The sequence below is a fragment of the Rattus norvegicus genome, chromosome 2 (assembly GCF_036323735.1).
Source record: "Rattus norvegicus strain BN/NHsdMcwi chromosome 2, GRCr8, whole genome shotgun sequence".
NCBI classification, from domain to species: Eukaryota; Metazoa; Chordata; class Mammalia; order Rodentia; family Muridae; genus Rattus; species Rattus norvegicus.
Genome location: NC_086020.1, coordinates 126,641,400 through 126,656,403, shown reverse-complemented (window position 1 = coordinate 126,656,403; position 15,004 = coordinate 126,641,400). Strand labels below are relative to the sequence as shown.

The 15,004-nt window shown below is 34.7% G+C and overlaps 1 protein-coding gene across 12 annotated transcripts in view; it reads left to right on the top strand.

Moving 5' to 3' along the window:
• The window catches only part of Sclt1 (sodium channel and clathrin linker 1), a 158,444-nt gene that overhangs the window by 35,476 nt on the left and 107,964 nt on the right, over nt 1–15,004 (top strand). For 6 of the 12 annotated variants that reach the window (XR_005500249.2, XR_005500251.2, XM_039101816.2 and 3 more), the window contains 3 exon segments: nt 280–415; nt 9,317–9,439; nt 11,134–11,199. The exons of 1 other annotated variant lie outside the window; for it this stretch is intronic. Coding sequence is in view for 9 of the 11 variants with exons in the window: in XM_039101816.2 (XP_038957744.1) it covers nt 280–415; nt 9,317–9,439; nt 11,134–11,199 (325 nt within the window). In the remaining 2 variants the exon portion in view is untranslated. 12 annotated transcript variants of the gene reach the window in all.

The window sequence follows — 15,004 nt, the reverse complement described above, 5'->3', positions numbered from 1 at the left end:
TGAATTGTTTTTATTATTTAGTATGATGAAACATCTGAATTTTACCTTTCTGAAATTTTTAAATCTCTGTAGGACAAACTGAGCACTGCCTGAATTATCATCAGTTTGATATGTTTGAAAATATTCATATTTTTACTCATATAGTGTTTAATGACTTCCTATTTTTATAAAAAATCTACTAAGATGATTTCATATGAGAAATATGTGACTCATGTTGAATTAATGAACCCCCAAAATGAGTTATTAAAATGAGTATAATGTTAACTGCTTATTGCAAAGGTTACACAGTAAATTAAAAGATGCTGTTGAAAAGCAATTGGAAGCCCTTCCCTTTGGCACAGGGATAGGAAATGACATCTGTGCAGATGATGAGACCGTGAGGAATCTTCAAGAACAATTGCAAATAGCCAATCAAGTAAGTGGCATATTTTTTACTTATTAAATTTAAAGTCTTCAGAAATGTGTTAATCTTTTTAAATTTTTATATTTGATACTACAATTACATCATTTCTTCCTTCTCTTCTTTCCTCTCCCACGCCAAACCCTCCAATATACCCTTCAAACTCATGACCTTTGTTTTCATCAGTTGGAGTTACCTGCATATATGTATATACATACATATTCCTAAATATAACTTCAGTCTATATAATGTTCAGTCTATATGTAGAATTTCAGGACTGACCTTTTGTTATTTAACAGATTAACAAAATTTATAACCCTTGATTTTGCTATGACTTAAAATGTGTAGATAAATGCCCTTACTATTTGCTACAAATACAGTTTCAAATATATTCCACTTGAATCATATTGCACTTTGAACATTTTTGTCCCTTAAGAATAATTAATGTTAAGAGAAAATGCTAAAGAAAAGAGTGATCAGTGTTTTAATTCCTGTAAATTTACATATTTTTCTGTTTTTATTCTGATACCTTTTCAATTTTCAAAGATTATAAAAGGATTTAACAAAAAAGGATTACATAATTATCCTACTAAAACTATATTTTCTGTGGCTATTTTCTCTCCCCTCGTAGTTTTTGAAATTTTTGTGATTCTGTGTCCTATATGTTTCATTTTTCGATGTTATAATTTTTGTAATTTGTGCATAAGAAAACTTTTATTTCATTTTCTAATTATGCATCCCTGTGTCTCAGACCTTATATGAGTCTGATTCTTCTACTTCGTAGCTCTGTGGAGAAAAATATTTTTGTGCCTCAATTTCTTTGTTTATAAATAGTCCTGGAAATTATGAATCACAGATTTGATTTTATAATTATCTGTAAAAACGTATAGCTTTATTCCCTAGAAATCTGGTTTGAGACTATTTATGAATACTATTTTAGGTAAATTAGAAAGGCTGTGCTTATGTTGATCAGGAACATGTTCTAACATTGAACTTTTTCACTATATAAATAAAAGGAGCTTAAAAAGTACAGAGGAAAAATGATGTGGAAAACGTTTCTCTGTTCCATTCTGGAGGAATTTACAGTTGTTCATACAGATATACGTGGAAATTATACTTTCAAATGCTAGATATTGAGGTATCTTTTAGAAAGCCATGGCATACAATGCATTTATTACTCCTGAAATGTTAGAAAGTTCATAGAACAGTAGTGCCTGATTACTATGTAAGTACTAGTATGTTACTTTTTTTAATGTGTGGACATTTTTAAGATTGGGTGGAGATTGGAATTAAGGCCATGCACATATTAGCCAGGCACTCTAATTAAATACATAGCTATTTTTGTGTTAATTTGCTTTCAAAATCTGATTTTAAAAAACTGAATATGATGATCTGTTACAAGATTGAATGGTCTTAGTGTTATACTCTGGAAACTTACTTAAAATTAACACATAATAACTAAATTAATAGAATATTTAAAGTTGAATATTGAAAGAAAAAAAGAGTTCTTTGTGTACTTTATTTGTTCAAAATACAATTGGCCATTCTTATCTCTAGGCTCTACACCAATAGATTAAGACAGCCATGGATCAAAAAAATATTCTTAAAAATGCCGTGTTTGGATGATATCTCTGGGAGGTCTTCTCTTTTCTGAATAGAAAGGGGGAGGAATAGACCTGGGCTGGGGTAGTGGTGGTGAGGAAGGACTGGGAGGAGAAAGGGGAGGAGAAACTGGAATCAAGATATAATATATGAGAGAAGAACAAATAAAAAAGAAAAAAAGATAAACACTTAGAAATATATATAAAAAGTATTGTGTCTATATTGACCATAAATAGACATTTTCTTACAACTAAACATTAGAGTATGTAAAGTATTTACAGAACACTGTGTTAGATGTGAGTAAGCTGTGGATAATGTTTATGGGAGCAGGCATGAACATTATATGTAAATACTTTGCCCTACTATATAAAGGACTTGATCCTTTGCAGATTTTGGTATGCTGAAGGAAGGGGTTAATTCTTTCTTCCCCTTACCAAGAGATGACTGTTATAGACATAATAATCCATTAATAATTCAAATACCTTCATTCCATAAATATTTATTAAGCACCTATTATGTGACAGACTGTCATATAATATTACTAATACAGAACTGGGCTCTTTCTTTCATTGACCTTTTAGGAAAAGACAACAAGTGATGAGGTACTACTGGGTGGGGCTGGTCAGAAGTCTCGTATTTGATCTCCGTTTTCCTTTTAAACTGTGTAACCTTGGGAGCTCTCTACATCATTATCAGCTCATCTTCCTCATTTGTATCTATGGATTATAATTTACTTTATTAGAATTTTATTCTAATTAGGCTTGAGCCTACAACATATTTAGTATAGTGCTGAACATATATTTAAGTTAATAAGTTACCCTTATTTCTATTCCTGTCTTCATTAGTAATCATCAAGATATAAATAAGAATTAAAAGTATATTTAAAAGTTATTTACAGACAACATATATTGCTTTTGGATAGAACAGCAAGAGTAAAATATGAATACATTTAGTTTTGAATATTTTGTTCTGTTACATTACTATGATTTATAAAACTTCTGAAAAGCATAACTTTGACACTAAGAGTCTTAAAATGTTTATATTCTTTGACTACTTAAATGATGACATCATGCAGACTCTTGTCAGGAGTTTGTGTGGGAGCTGGGTATAGTGGCAGATGCCTTTACACTCAGAATGCAGGAGGCAGAGGAAGGTGAATCTCTTTGAATGTGAATTAGATTCATGGTCTAGGTAGCAGAGTTCTAGGCTATCCAGGGCTGAAGGGATTGAATGAGTTTGAGAAGAGTTGGGAGGTGGGGGGATCAGTATGATCAAAACACAGTGTACAAAATTCTCAAAGAACTAATGATTTTTTTTTTTAAAGAATGGTATGTTGGGGTGGAAAGATGGCTCAGTGGTTAAGAGAGCATAATGTTCCTCCAGATGAACAGAATTTAGTTCCCAACACCCAAGCCAAGGGAGGCAAAATTACCTGTAATCCAGCTCCACCTCCAGGAGATCTTGAGACCTCTGACCTTGACAGGCACTTGTGCACATGCGCATACTCCTGCACACAAATATATGTGTGCACATAATTAAAAGCAAAAAGAATAGATATTTACAAATATGAACTATATGTTAAAATGTGGAAATATTAATTGAACTTATATGTTTCTGAAAATGAAAAATAGGAAATAATTCTAAAATCTAAAAAATGCAGAATAAATTAAACTGGAGGGTTGAAATGATAAACTCATATGATTCAAAAGTTATGTATTAACTTAGGAGTTCTCAAAATCATATATATCATAGTCACTTTGAGACATGTAGAAACAAAATTTCTACATCTCTCATTTCTCAATGCAAAGCTCAATAATTTGCATTTCTAATAGTTCTGAGAAGATTTCAATAATGCTGGACCTTTCAGAACTACTACTTTAAGAATCTGGATTTTACAGAGTACGTGTCTGTCATGTACAAAGCCCTAGGCTAAAGATGAAGAACAAGTGCTGAAGAGATGACAGGCACCTAAAGCATGTGTTGATCTTACAGAGGACCTAGGTTCAGTTATCAGCACACAGATTCTGGCTCACGCGTATCTGTAACTCCATTATCAGGGGGTGCAATGCCTCTTCTAACTTCTGTGTGCACTAGGCACATACATGGTCCACATATACGTGCACACAAAATACAGAAAATAAATCTGAAAAAAATAAAACAACAGAAAAGTAGGCAGGGACACTGTAAGTGCTACTGCAGGTAATTCTTGTCATTCTTATTCTGGGGCTTTTTGAAATATGAGACATTTTAATAACCTGAATGATTAAGAAATGAAATGGTAAATATTAAAGGAAATAAAAATCTGAAGGAAATCAGTTGTCTGTAATTATCCATGCAGGACTTGAAGATCTGAACTATGTCTTCTACCTCCAAATTCTGTTTATCAACAAATTTGATGATTCACATACTGACAAAACTAATGAATGGTTTCAGAAAAAAAGATGACAGTCAATTAGATAGGGGATTTTAGGAAGAGACCATCTGGATAACCTCCTTCCTGGTGATAGTAGTAGTATCTTTTTTTTTCCCCTTGAACTGTGTTTTGGTCACATGTATTTGTTCACATAGAATTTCAGCATTTGACCATGTATTTTTGTATATTCTCATCATTTAGGAGGCAGAGGCAAAAAGATCATAAATTTAAAGCCAACCTCCATAATTGGGGGTTGGAGTTCATCTGTGCATTTTCTGAGTGCATAATTTCATAATCATTTATAGAAATTGAAATTCTATATTCTAAAGTATACTCAGCATGCTCTAGGAATGACCATCTTTTAGCTCTGCCTTTTCAGGAAAAATACAAGTGGTGCACTTTACTTCCCCTGAGATAAGCTTGCTGTGATAAAGTGCAATGGCCAAAAGCAACTTAAAGAAGAAAGGATTTATAATCAAACTCAGAGTTGAAATCAACCAAGTAGAAACAAAAAGGACCATAGAAAGAATCAACAGAACCAAAAGTTGGTTCTTTGAGAAAATCAACAAGATAGATAAACCCTTAGCCAGACTAACCAGAGGACACATAGAGTGTATCCAAATTAACAAAATCAGAAATGAAAAGGGAGACATAACTACAGAATCAGAGGAACTTCAAAAAATCATCAGATTCTAATACAAAAGCCTATATTCAACAAAACTTGAAAATCTGCAGGAAATTGGCAATTTCCTAGACATATGCCATTTACCAAAGTCAAATCAGGAACAGATAAAACATTTAAACACCCCCTTAACTCCTAACGAAGTAGAAGCAGTCATTAAAGGTATCCCAACCAAAAAGAACCCAGGTCCAGATGGGTTCAGTGCAGAATTCTATCAGACCTTCATAGAAGACCTCATACGAATACTATCGAAACTATTCCATAAAATTGAAACAGATGGAGCACTACCGAATGCCTTCTATGAAGCCACAATTACTCTTATACCTAAACCACACAAAGACCCAACAAAGAAAGAGAACTTTAGACCAATTTCCCTTATGAATAATGATGCAAAAATACTCAATAAAATTCTTGCAAACCGAATCCAAGAGCACATCAAAACAATCATCCATCATGATCAAGCAGGCTTCATTTCAGGCATGCAGGGATGGTTTAATATACAGAAAGCCATTAACGTAATCCACTATAAAAACAAACTGAAAGATAAAAACCACATGATCATTTCATTAGATGCTGAGAAAGCATTTGACAAAATTTAATACCCCTTCATGATAAAAGTCATGGAAAGAATAGGAATTCAAGGCCCATACCTAAACATAATAAAAGCCATATACAGTAAACCAGTAGCTAACATTAAACTAAATGGAGAGAAAGTTGAAGCAATCCCACTAAAATCAGGGACTAGACAAGGCTGCCCACTCCCTACTTATTCAATATAGTTCTTGAAGTTCTAGCCCGAGCAATCAGACAACAAAAGGAGATTAAAGAGATATAGATTGGAAAAGAAGAAGTCAAAATATCACTATTTGCATGATATGATAGTATAGATAGTATAGATGATAAGTGATTCCCAAAAGTTCCACCAGATAACTACTAAACTTGATAAACACCTTCAGCAAAGTGGCTGGGTAAAATATTAACTCAAATAAATCAGTAGCTTCCTCTACACAAAAGAGAAACAAGCCGAGAAAGAAATTATGGAAATGACACCCTTCATAATAGTCCCAAATAATATAAAATACTTCAGTGTGACTTTAACCAAGCAAGTGAAAGATTTGTACAATAAGAACTTCAAGCCTCTGAAGAAAGAAATTGAAGAAGATCTCATAAGATGGAAAGATCTCCCATGCTCATGGATTGGCAGGATTAATGTAGTAAAAATGGCCATTTTACCAAAAGCGATCTACAGATTCAATGCAATCCCCATCAAAATACCAATCCAATTCTTCAAAGAGTTAGATAGAACAATTTGCAAATTCATCTGGAATAACAAAAAACCCAGGATAGCTAAAACTATCCTCAACAATAAAAGGACTTCAAGGGGAATCACTATCCCTGAACTCAAGCAGTATTACAGAGCAATAGTGATAAAAACTGCATGGTATTGGTACAGAGACAGACAGATAGACCAATGGAATAGAATTGAAGACCCAGAAATGAACCCACACACCTGTGATCACTTGATTTTTGACAAAGGAGCCAAAACCATCCAATGGAAAAAGACAGCATTTTCAGCAAATGGTGCTGGTTAAACTGGAGGTCAGCATGAAGAAGAATGCAGATCAATGCATGCTTATCACCCTGTACAAAGCTTAAGTCCAAGTGGATCAAGGACCTCCACATCAAACCAGATACACTCAAACTAATAGAAGAAAAACTAGGGCAGCATCTCGAACACATGGGCACTGGAGAAAATTTCCTGAACAAAACACCAGTGGCTTATGCTCTAAGATCAAGAATCGACAAATGGGATCTCATAATACTACAAAGCTTCTGTAAGGCAAAGGACACTGTGGTTAGGACAAAACGGCAACCAACAGATTGGGAAAAGATCTTTACCAATCCTACAACAGATAGAGGCCTTATATCCAAAATATACAAAGAACTCAAGAAGTTAGACTGCAGGGAGACAAATAACCCTATTAAAAATTGGGGTTCAGAGCTAAACAAAGAATTCACAGCTGAGGAATGCCGAATGGCTGAGAAACACCTAAAGAGATGTACAACATCTTTAGTCATCAGGGGAATGCAAATCAAAACAACCCTGAGATTTCACCTCACACCAGTGAGAATGGCTAAGATTAAAAACTCAGGTGACAGCAGATGCTGGCGAGGATGCGGAGAAAGAGGAACACTCCTCCATTGTTGGTTGCATTGCAGACTGGTACAACCATTCTGGAAATCAGTCTGGAGGTTCCTCAGAAAATTGGACATTAAACTACCTGAGGACCCAGCTTTATCTCTCTTGGGCATATATCCAAAAGATGCCCCAACATATAACAAAGACACATGCTCCACTATGTTCACACCAGCCTTATTTATAATAGTCAGAAGCTGGAAAGAACCCAGATGCCCTTCAACAGAGGAATGGATACAGAAAATGTGGTACATCTACACAATGGAATATTATTCAGCTATCAAAAACAATGACTTTATGAAATTCATAGACAAATGGATGGAACTGGAAAATATCATCCTGAGTGAGGTATCCCAATCACAGGAAAACACACATTGTATACACTCATTGATACGTGGATATTAGCCCAGATGCTTGAATTACTATATATGCACAGAACACATGAAACTCAAGAAGGATGACCAAAATGCGAATGCCTCACTCCTTCTTTAAAAGGGCAAACAGAGTACCCTTGGAAGGAAATAGGGAGGCAAAGTTTAGAACGGAGGCAGAAGGAACACCCATTCAGAGCCTGCCTCACATGTGCCCCTTACAAATATAGCCACCAAAGTAGATCAGATGGATGAAGCAAAGAAGTGCAGGCTGACAGGAACCAGATGTAGATCTCTCCTGAGAGACACAGCCAGAATACAGCAAATACATAGGCAAATGCCATAATTAAACCACTGAACTGAGAACGGGACCCCCATTGAAGGAATCAGAGAAAGGACTGAAAGAGCTTGAAGGGGCTTGAGACCTCATATGAACAACAATGCCAACCAACCAGAGCTTCCAGGGACTAAGCCACTACCCAAAGTCTATACATGAACTGACCCTGGGCTCCAACCTCATAGGTAGCAATGAATAGCCTAGTAAGAGCACCATTGGAAGGAGAAGCCCTTGGTCCTGCCAAGAGTGAACCCCCAGTGAACGTGATTGTTGTGGGGAGGGCGGTAATGGGGGGAGGATGGAAAGGGGACCACCCGTAGAGAAGGGGTGGGTGTGGGGGTGGGGTTAGGGGGATGTTGGCCCAGAAACCGGGAAAGGGAATAACAAATCGAAATATCGTAATGTAGATAAGAAATACCCAAGTTAATAAAGATGAAAACAAAAAGAAGAAAGGATTTATTTGGCTTATGATTCCAGAGACTTAGTCCCCACAGTGACAAGAAAACAGTAGAGGCCAGTAACAGGAACAGAAAACTGAGAGGTCTTCTTTCAACCATGATAGGAAGCAGATACAGCAAGCTAGAAGTGGGACAAAGATATAAACCTCCAAAACCTGCACATAGTGTTGACTTCCTCTGACAGAGCCCCCTCTCCTTCCTTTAAGCTCCCTTAACAGCATCACCAACTCAGGATTTATAGATGTGAACAATCAACATTTATAAAGATGATTGTATCCAAGTTAGTAATGTTTAAGTTCTAAATACTTCTTTATTGTTCCTGTTCTTTTTATTCCTACAATCAGCACTTACCTCTTTACATATTGTACCTTCTCTTGGTAATATCAATGCTTAATTTTTACATTTTATAAAAGAAATATAGTGACTTTCAATATGTATTGCTGATAACATTAATTTTAGCTATTAAATCTAAGTAAAAGGAAATTCTCAACATAAGAAAATTACTAAAATTTTAAAAGCCTGAAGATTATATTACAGTCACATCCCACATAACAACCTGTCAGTGGTGGACTATATATACAATGTTATTCCCTAAGAGTGCATCATCTAGTCATGATTGTGGTCATTGTAGTTTGTGTTAAGTATATCACATAATAGTTAACTTCCCTAAATAAAGCATTCCCTGAAAGTGTTCTTACACTAAACTATGCATGGCTAGCATCTTTATATACATTGTAGATTTGCTTTGCAACTTTATAGGTACTCATTTGTACCTATAAATGATTATATATTCCATCAGTAAATAGCTTGCTGATACTTTAAGAAACTATCAGGCTTTTTTGTTTTTGTTTGATAGGAGAAAAATTGGGCTGTTCAACTCTGGCAGACTGCGTCTCAGGAGTTAGAAAGTGTTCAGAAACTCTACCAGGAACATATGACTGAAGCCCAGATTCATGTATTTGAAAACCGGAAACAAAAAGTAAGCCTAGGTTCCATGATTTTCTTATATATTTGTTGGAAATTGTATCATGAAAAACATTGTTTTGGAAAGAAGCTCCTAAAGTCTATCATGTTTTTTAATGTTAGAAATAAATATGTCTCAGCATCATTGAAACAGATTAGGAATCAAGACCTGCCTCCATGCATTCTGTGTTTGAATGCAACTAGAATTAAAATTAAAAGGTGTATTAGTTTGGGAAAGAAATATAAAATTGTTTTTTATAAACTGACCTCTGGCGTTTTAATTAATTAATTTCCTACCTTTTTTGAAACAAAACCAGAATTATTCATTGAGTTCCAGTGAGTGGAGAAACTCGTTCAAATGCAATGATGCACTTTTAAATAGCAATGTTCACACAACTGAATATTGAACAGATTACTACAATAGATGTCTACAATGTTGACAATAAATTAATTATAATTTTATCATATAAGTCTTATTAGTTATTGAAGATTTATTTCTATCTAGAGCAAAAGTGTTTTTATCCTTTGGAGCTGAGGACCAAACCCAGGGCCTTGCGCTTACTAGGCAAGCGCTCTACCACTGAGCTAAATCCCCAACCCCGCAAAAGTGTTTTTATATTGGGCATCTAACTTTTGATTTATACCTCTGTTAACAAACTGTCTCATAAAGACTTCCTGTCTCATTGCTAAGTCTCCCCTCATTGGTTTTTTGTTATTGTTCGATCTTTTAATGCTAAGTACATTTGAGTACTATGGAGTTAAGAGTTATCTGTTAAAATAAGTGGATTATCATAATTCTCATTTGTCGATTCTTCAGTTCAGGTTTGTGAATACTCTTAATAGCATCATAGTAAACTTCTGACTGTAATCCTAGTGATACTTATATGATATTCTAGTTTACAAATATTCTTTTAATCCATTCTGTGGTTTGAAATAACATATATAATCTGATCTATAAAACTTTTAGCTTCTGGGTTCTAGTAGATAATACAAGTAAATTCTTCAAGGCTGTTTCCTAATTCAGATCAATAGTAAGGCCATAAATTTATTTTGTCATTCTCACATAATATCCTTCTACTATAGTAATTTCTACAACATTTGATTTTTTTAATGAATAAATTTACAAATAGTACTTCATCTTATTTCCCTGGTTATCTATTAATCATTTGTTATCTATTACGTTAACAACCTGCTCCAACTTTGTTATTTGTACAATTAGTGCTTAATGGGACTGTATGACCTGATGAAATTATTTTAAACTTGTGAGGCATGGGTCTTTCTTACAATAGTTGTACAATTACCACAGTGACTCCTTTGCACAATTAATCTTATCCATTTTAGATATACTTGAATGTGTAGTTTCCAGTGCTGTGCACATACTCTCTAGGTTTTGAAATTTCTAGTCACTTAAATGTTTGTAAATATATCTTTTATATTTAAGTTTTATATTTAAAATATTATTTATTGGTGAATGTATTTATACAAATAATGATTTTACATAAATGTAAACCATTAGTAACACCATTGCCTCCATGTTTCATTTTTAATCATTTATATTTTTTTCTTTATTTCACTACTCAATTCACACAATAAAAGTTATAATGCTCATGTCATACAAATTTAGGTGTATGATGTTAGACTTGATTTTAGTTTTATTTAAAGCATGGGCTACAGGCCAAACATTATGGACTTGCTTTATTTTCCTATTAGGATCAGCTGAACAATTTTCAACAACTAACCAAGAAACTCCATGTTGCTAATGAGAACATTGAAATGGTAAGTGGAAATAAACATTTTGTGTACCTGAATTAATTAATAGAATTAAAGAATTATAGCACTCTGGGTGATCCCTCCCTTTGCTTTTCATTCTTCTCTAGTTACTCTGCTAATTCTTGCTAATACCTAAACAGTGTCTGTGCTTAAGAGTAGAGTGATGTTTCTGTACTTTTTATAAATTAGAAACTGTAACTATATTTATTCATTCTTATTCACATCAAAGCAACAAAACATGTTGTCTGAATTAAGGCATATGAACAGTATCTCTTCTGATTTCCTTACATATGCAGTAACTGAACACACTTCTTTAAACTGAACAGTGCCCTTTAAAGATCTAACCCATGTGTATTTGAATTTCATCCTAATCTGAAAACTTTCTCAGGGTATTTGGCAAGCTCTCTTAAGAGTAGAGTAATCAACTCCTCAAAAGTAATGCACACACCTAATCTTTAGTGTTTCTTATCACACACAGCCAGAAATGTGTTAAGAAGTACATAGTTCTGTGTTGAATGAATGAATTGATTTGTTTTAAAGAATTAAACTAAGAAACATTTAAATCAACTGCCTATATATGGATTAATATGTGTAATGTATATATATGTAAATTTTTCTAAATTTTCTAAAACAAATATTATTCAGCCTCCCTGTTCTACTTCCTGTCTGTTAATTCTCCTTTTCTTTTGTTTATCTCCTTGGAATTTTATTTTTACTCATTGTTGAGTAATAGAATTATATAGAATTAAAATAGAATTAAATAGAATTATAGCACTCTGGGTGATCCCTCCCTTTGCTTTTCATTCTTCCCTAGTTACTCTGCTAATTCTTGCTAATACCTAAACAATGTCTGTGCTTAAGAGTAGAGTTATGTCATCAAAAGTAAGTTATCCCATTTTATTGCAATGTCTTATTAATCAAATGTTGACTACTTATGCTAACATATAGAATCTCCTTTTTTGTTTGTGTTATTTTTGAGACATTAGTCTCATACTATGACTTAGGCTAGCTTGGATTTACCCGACCTGGCTTCAAACTCCTGACAGTCCTCCTGCCTCACTTTCCCTAGTACTGGGTTGTAGACATGAGCTACCAAATCTGGTTAACATTTGAGATTTCTAATCATAGACTTATTTTATTGTTACTATTTTTTTTTTTACAATTTACTTCTGAGGAGTCTTAATGCTCCAAGACAAAAGGATTGCTGAGTTCATAATTAAAGGCTTTTTAATAATATATTTCTACACGGAAGCTAATACTTTAACCTAGTGTCACAATTATTTATCGTTTCTCTGAGTATATCTCTCAGAACTGTAGGAATTAATAATCCTTTGGTATCTCTGCTATAGATACCTTATTGTATCAGTGACCACTAAATATTTTTAAGGAAAGTCATAGGAAAAGCATGTTTGAGTATTCCCAAGGGGTATGTAAAACAAGGGGTATATGCTGATGCCGTTCATTCCAGCATTCATGAAGCAATGGCCAAGGTAGGCAGATCTCTTTGAATTAAGGCAATGCTTGTGAAACCCTGTTTTAAAAAGGAAAAAAGGGGCTGGGGATTTAGCTCAGTGGTAGAGCGCTTACCTAGGAAGCGCAAGGCCCTGGGTTCGGTCCCCAGCTCCGAAAAAAAGAACCAAAACAAAAAAAAAAAAAAAAAATAAAAAGGAAAAAAAAATGCATACTCTCAGACCAGAACTATAGAGTTTTGTTTTTTTTTTTAACCAAACAACTACAAAACTCTCATGAAACAATCTTGTGTAAATCAAAGAGCATCCAGAGCTTAGTTGCAGAAGCCAATCTGAGTCAAAATCAAAAAAAAAAAAGGAATTTGCCTATAAAAGACAAGCAATTTCCATTAAAAATGTCTCTTACTAGGCTGCTGATACACAGTAAAATAATGAGTATAGGAAATATTTAGTATGAGTATAAGAGTATTTTAGTAAGACTTGAGGAAGGTGTGAGAATAGACAGAACCCTTTTCCGCGTTCGTTCTCTCTCTCTCTCTCTCTCTCTCTCTCTCTCTCTCTCTCTCTCTCTCTCTCTCTCTCTCTCTCTCTGTAATTCAGCAGTCAGAACCATTGAACAGTTTCTTCATCCGAGAGATGATTTTACCAGACTTGGTAAAGCCAGTGGGTTGATTTTACTTTGTACCAAAAGTCCAGTACCGCACCATAGGATCCTATGATCAAAAATAATTCTAGCTTCCAGCTTCCTCTAGAAGAAGTCAGACATTGGCATGCACATATAAGAGCCTCAACTTCTCTGAATGGATTCTCAAAAGATTGACTTCTGTCTTGTTTGGCTTGGAATTCTCAAAGTTCCTAGACAGTTTAGCCACTGTGCAGAAAATGGTGCTGTGGTGCTGCTTGGACTAGTAGATGTCATTGACCCCATCCATTTCTTACTCATTACTAGCTAATGAGTAAAAGCTCAGCTCTTGGCTTCTTCCTGCAGGAAAAAATAAATCTTTGCATCCAGCATCCTATCTTCTTAGCGTTATCTAGAAACATGACAGTCTTGTTGGTCTTTGTGCTATGTCCAGCACAGTGTATCTGCCTGGGGAAAATGAGGAATTCATAACATAGACTGATGCATGCCACAGTGTCTTGCCCCTCATTTACCACAACCAAGTACACAAAGCTATTTCTGCCACTATCTCTAGGAGGAGGAAAATAATATAGGATACCTCCCAACCCTGTGACTAGCTAATTGGTAGACGTCCTCTCTCAGAAGGTATCATCAGTCTGAAAACCAGGAGAATTCCAATTTTCTTTCATGCCTAGAAACCAAAACTGTCACCCAAAAAAATGAAAAAGCAAAGGTGTTTCAAAAAAAACCACATGAATCAGCCCTAAATAAAGGAGATGGGGGATGGATGGATGGATGGATGGATGGATGGATGGATGGATGGATGGATGGATGGAGGGATGGGCGGGCAGGCAGATAATAGTTAGAAAACATGGGCTGGAGAGATGGCTCAGTGGTTAAGAGCGCCGATTGCTCTTCCAGAGGTCCTGAGTTCAATTCCCAGCAACCACATGGTGGCTCACAACCATCTGTAATGAGATCTGATGTCCTTTTCTGGTGTGTCTGAAGACAGCTACAGTATATATACAGCTACTTATATATAATAAATAAACCTTTAAAAAATAGTTAGAAAACATGACAAAATGTAAAAGTATAAGTAAAATCTCAAGTTGCTTCTAAAGACAAACTTTTTAGGATTACTTCAGACCTCTCCTTTTAGGAGAAATTCTATGAGCCAAGAAAGCACAATATGATATATTTCAATCTCTTAGAGTAAATAGCTGCCAGCTAAGATAATCATATCCAACAGAGTTATTTAAAATCAATGGAGAGATGAAGATCTTCCAAGATGAACACAACTGAAAGCAACACATGCCAACTAAGCCATCATTAGGGTATATATTGAAGATTCCAATGCAGAATGCAGGGAAAGAGAATCAGAAGAGCTAAGAATAATTCTCATTAGGAAAGATTAACAAATAAGAACTAGGAAGGAATCTGGCATGCGCCACAGTAAAAACCCATATGTACAGAGCAGACGACGTCAGGCCAGAACTAATCTGAAGAGGTAGAGGCTCCTATATATTGACAAAGAAAAAGAAAATAAAGAAAAAAAATAAAGAAAATGTAACTATCAATTGTATGTATGCAGCAAATGTTGGTGTATCATTTCTAAAACAAGTATTACTAGATATAAAAGGATGTAATAATAGTGGGGAATGGCACTACCCCACTCAATATCAGTAAACAAATGATCCAGATGAAAAAACTCACACAAACT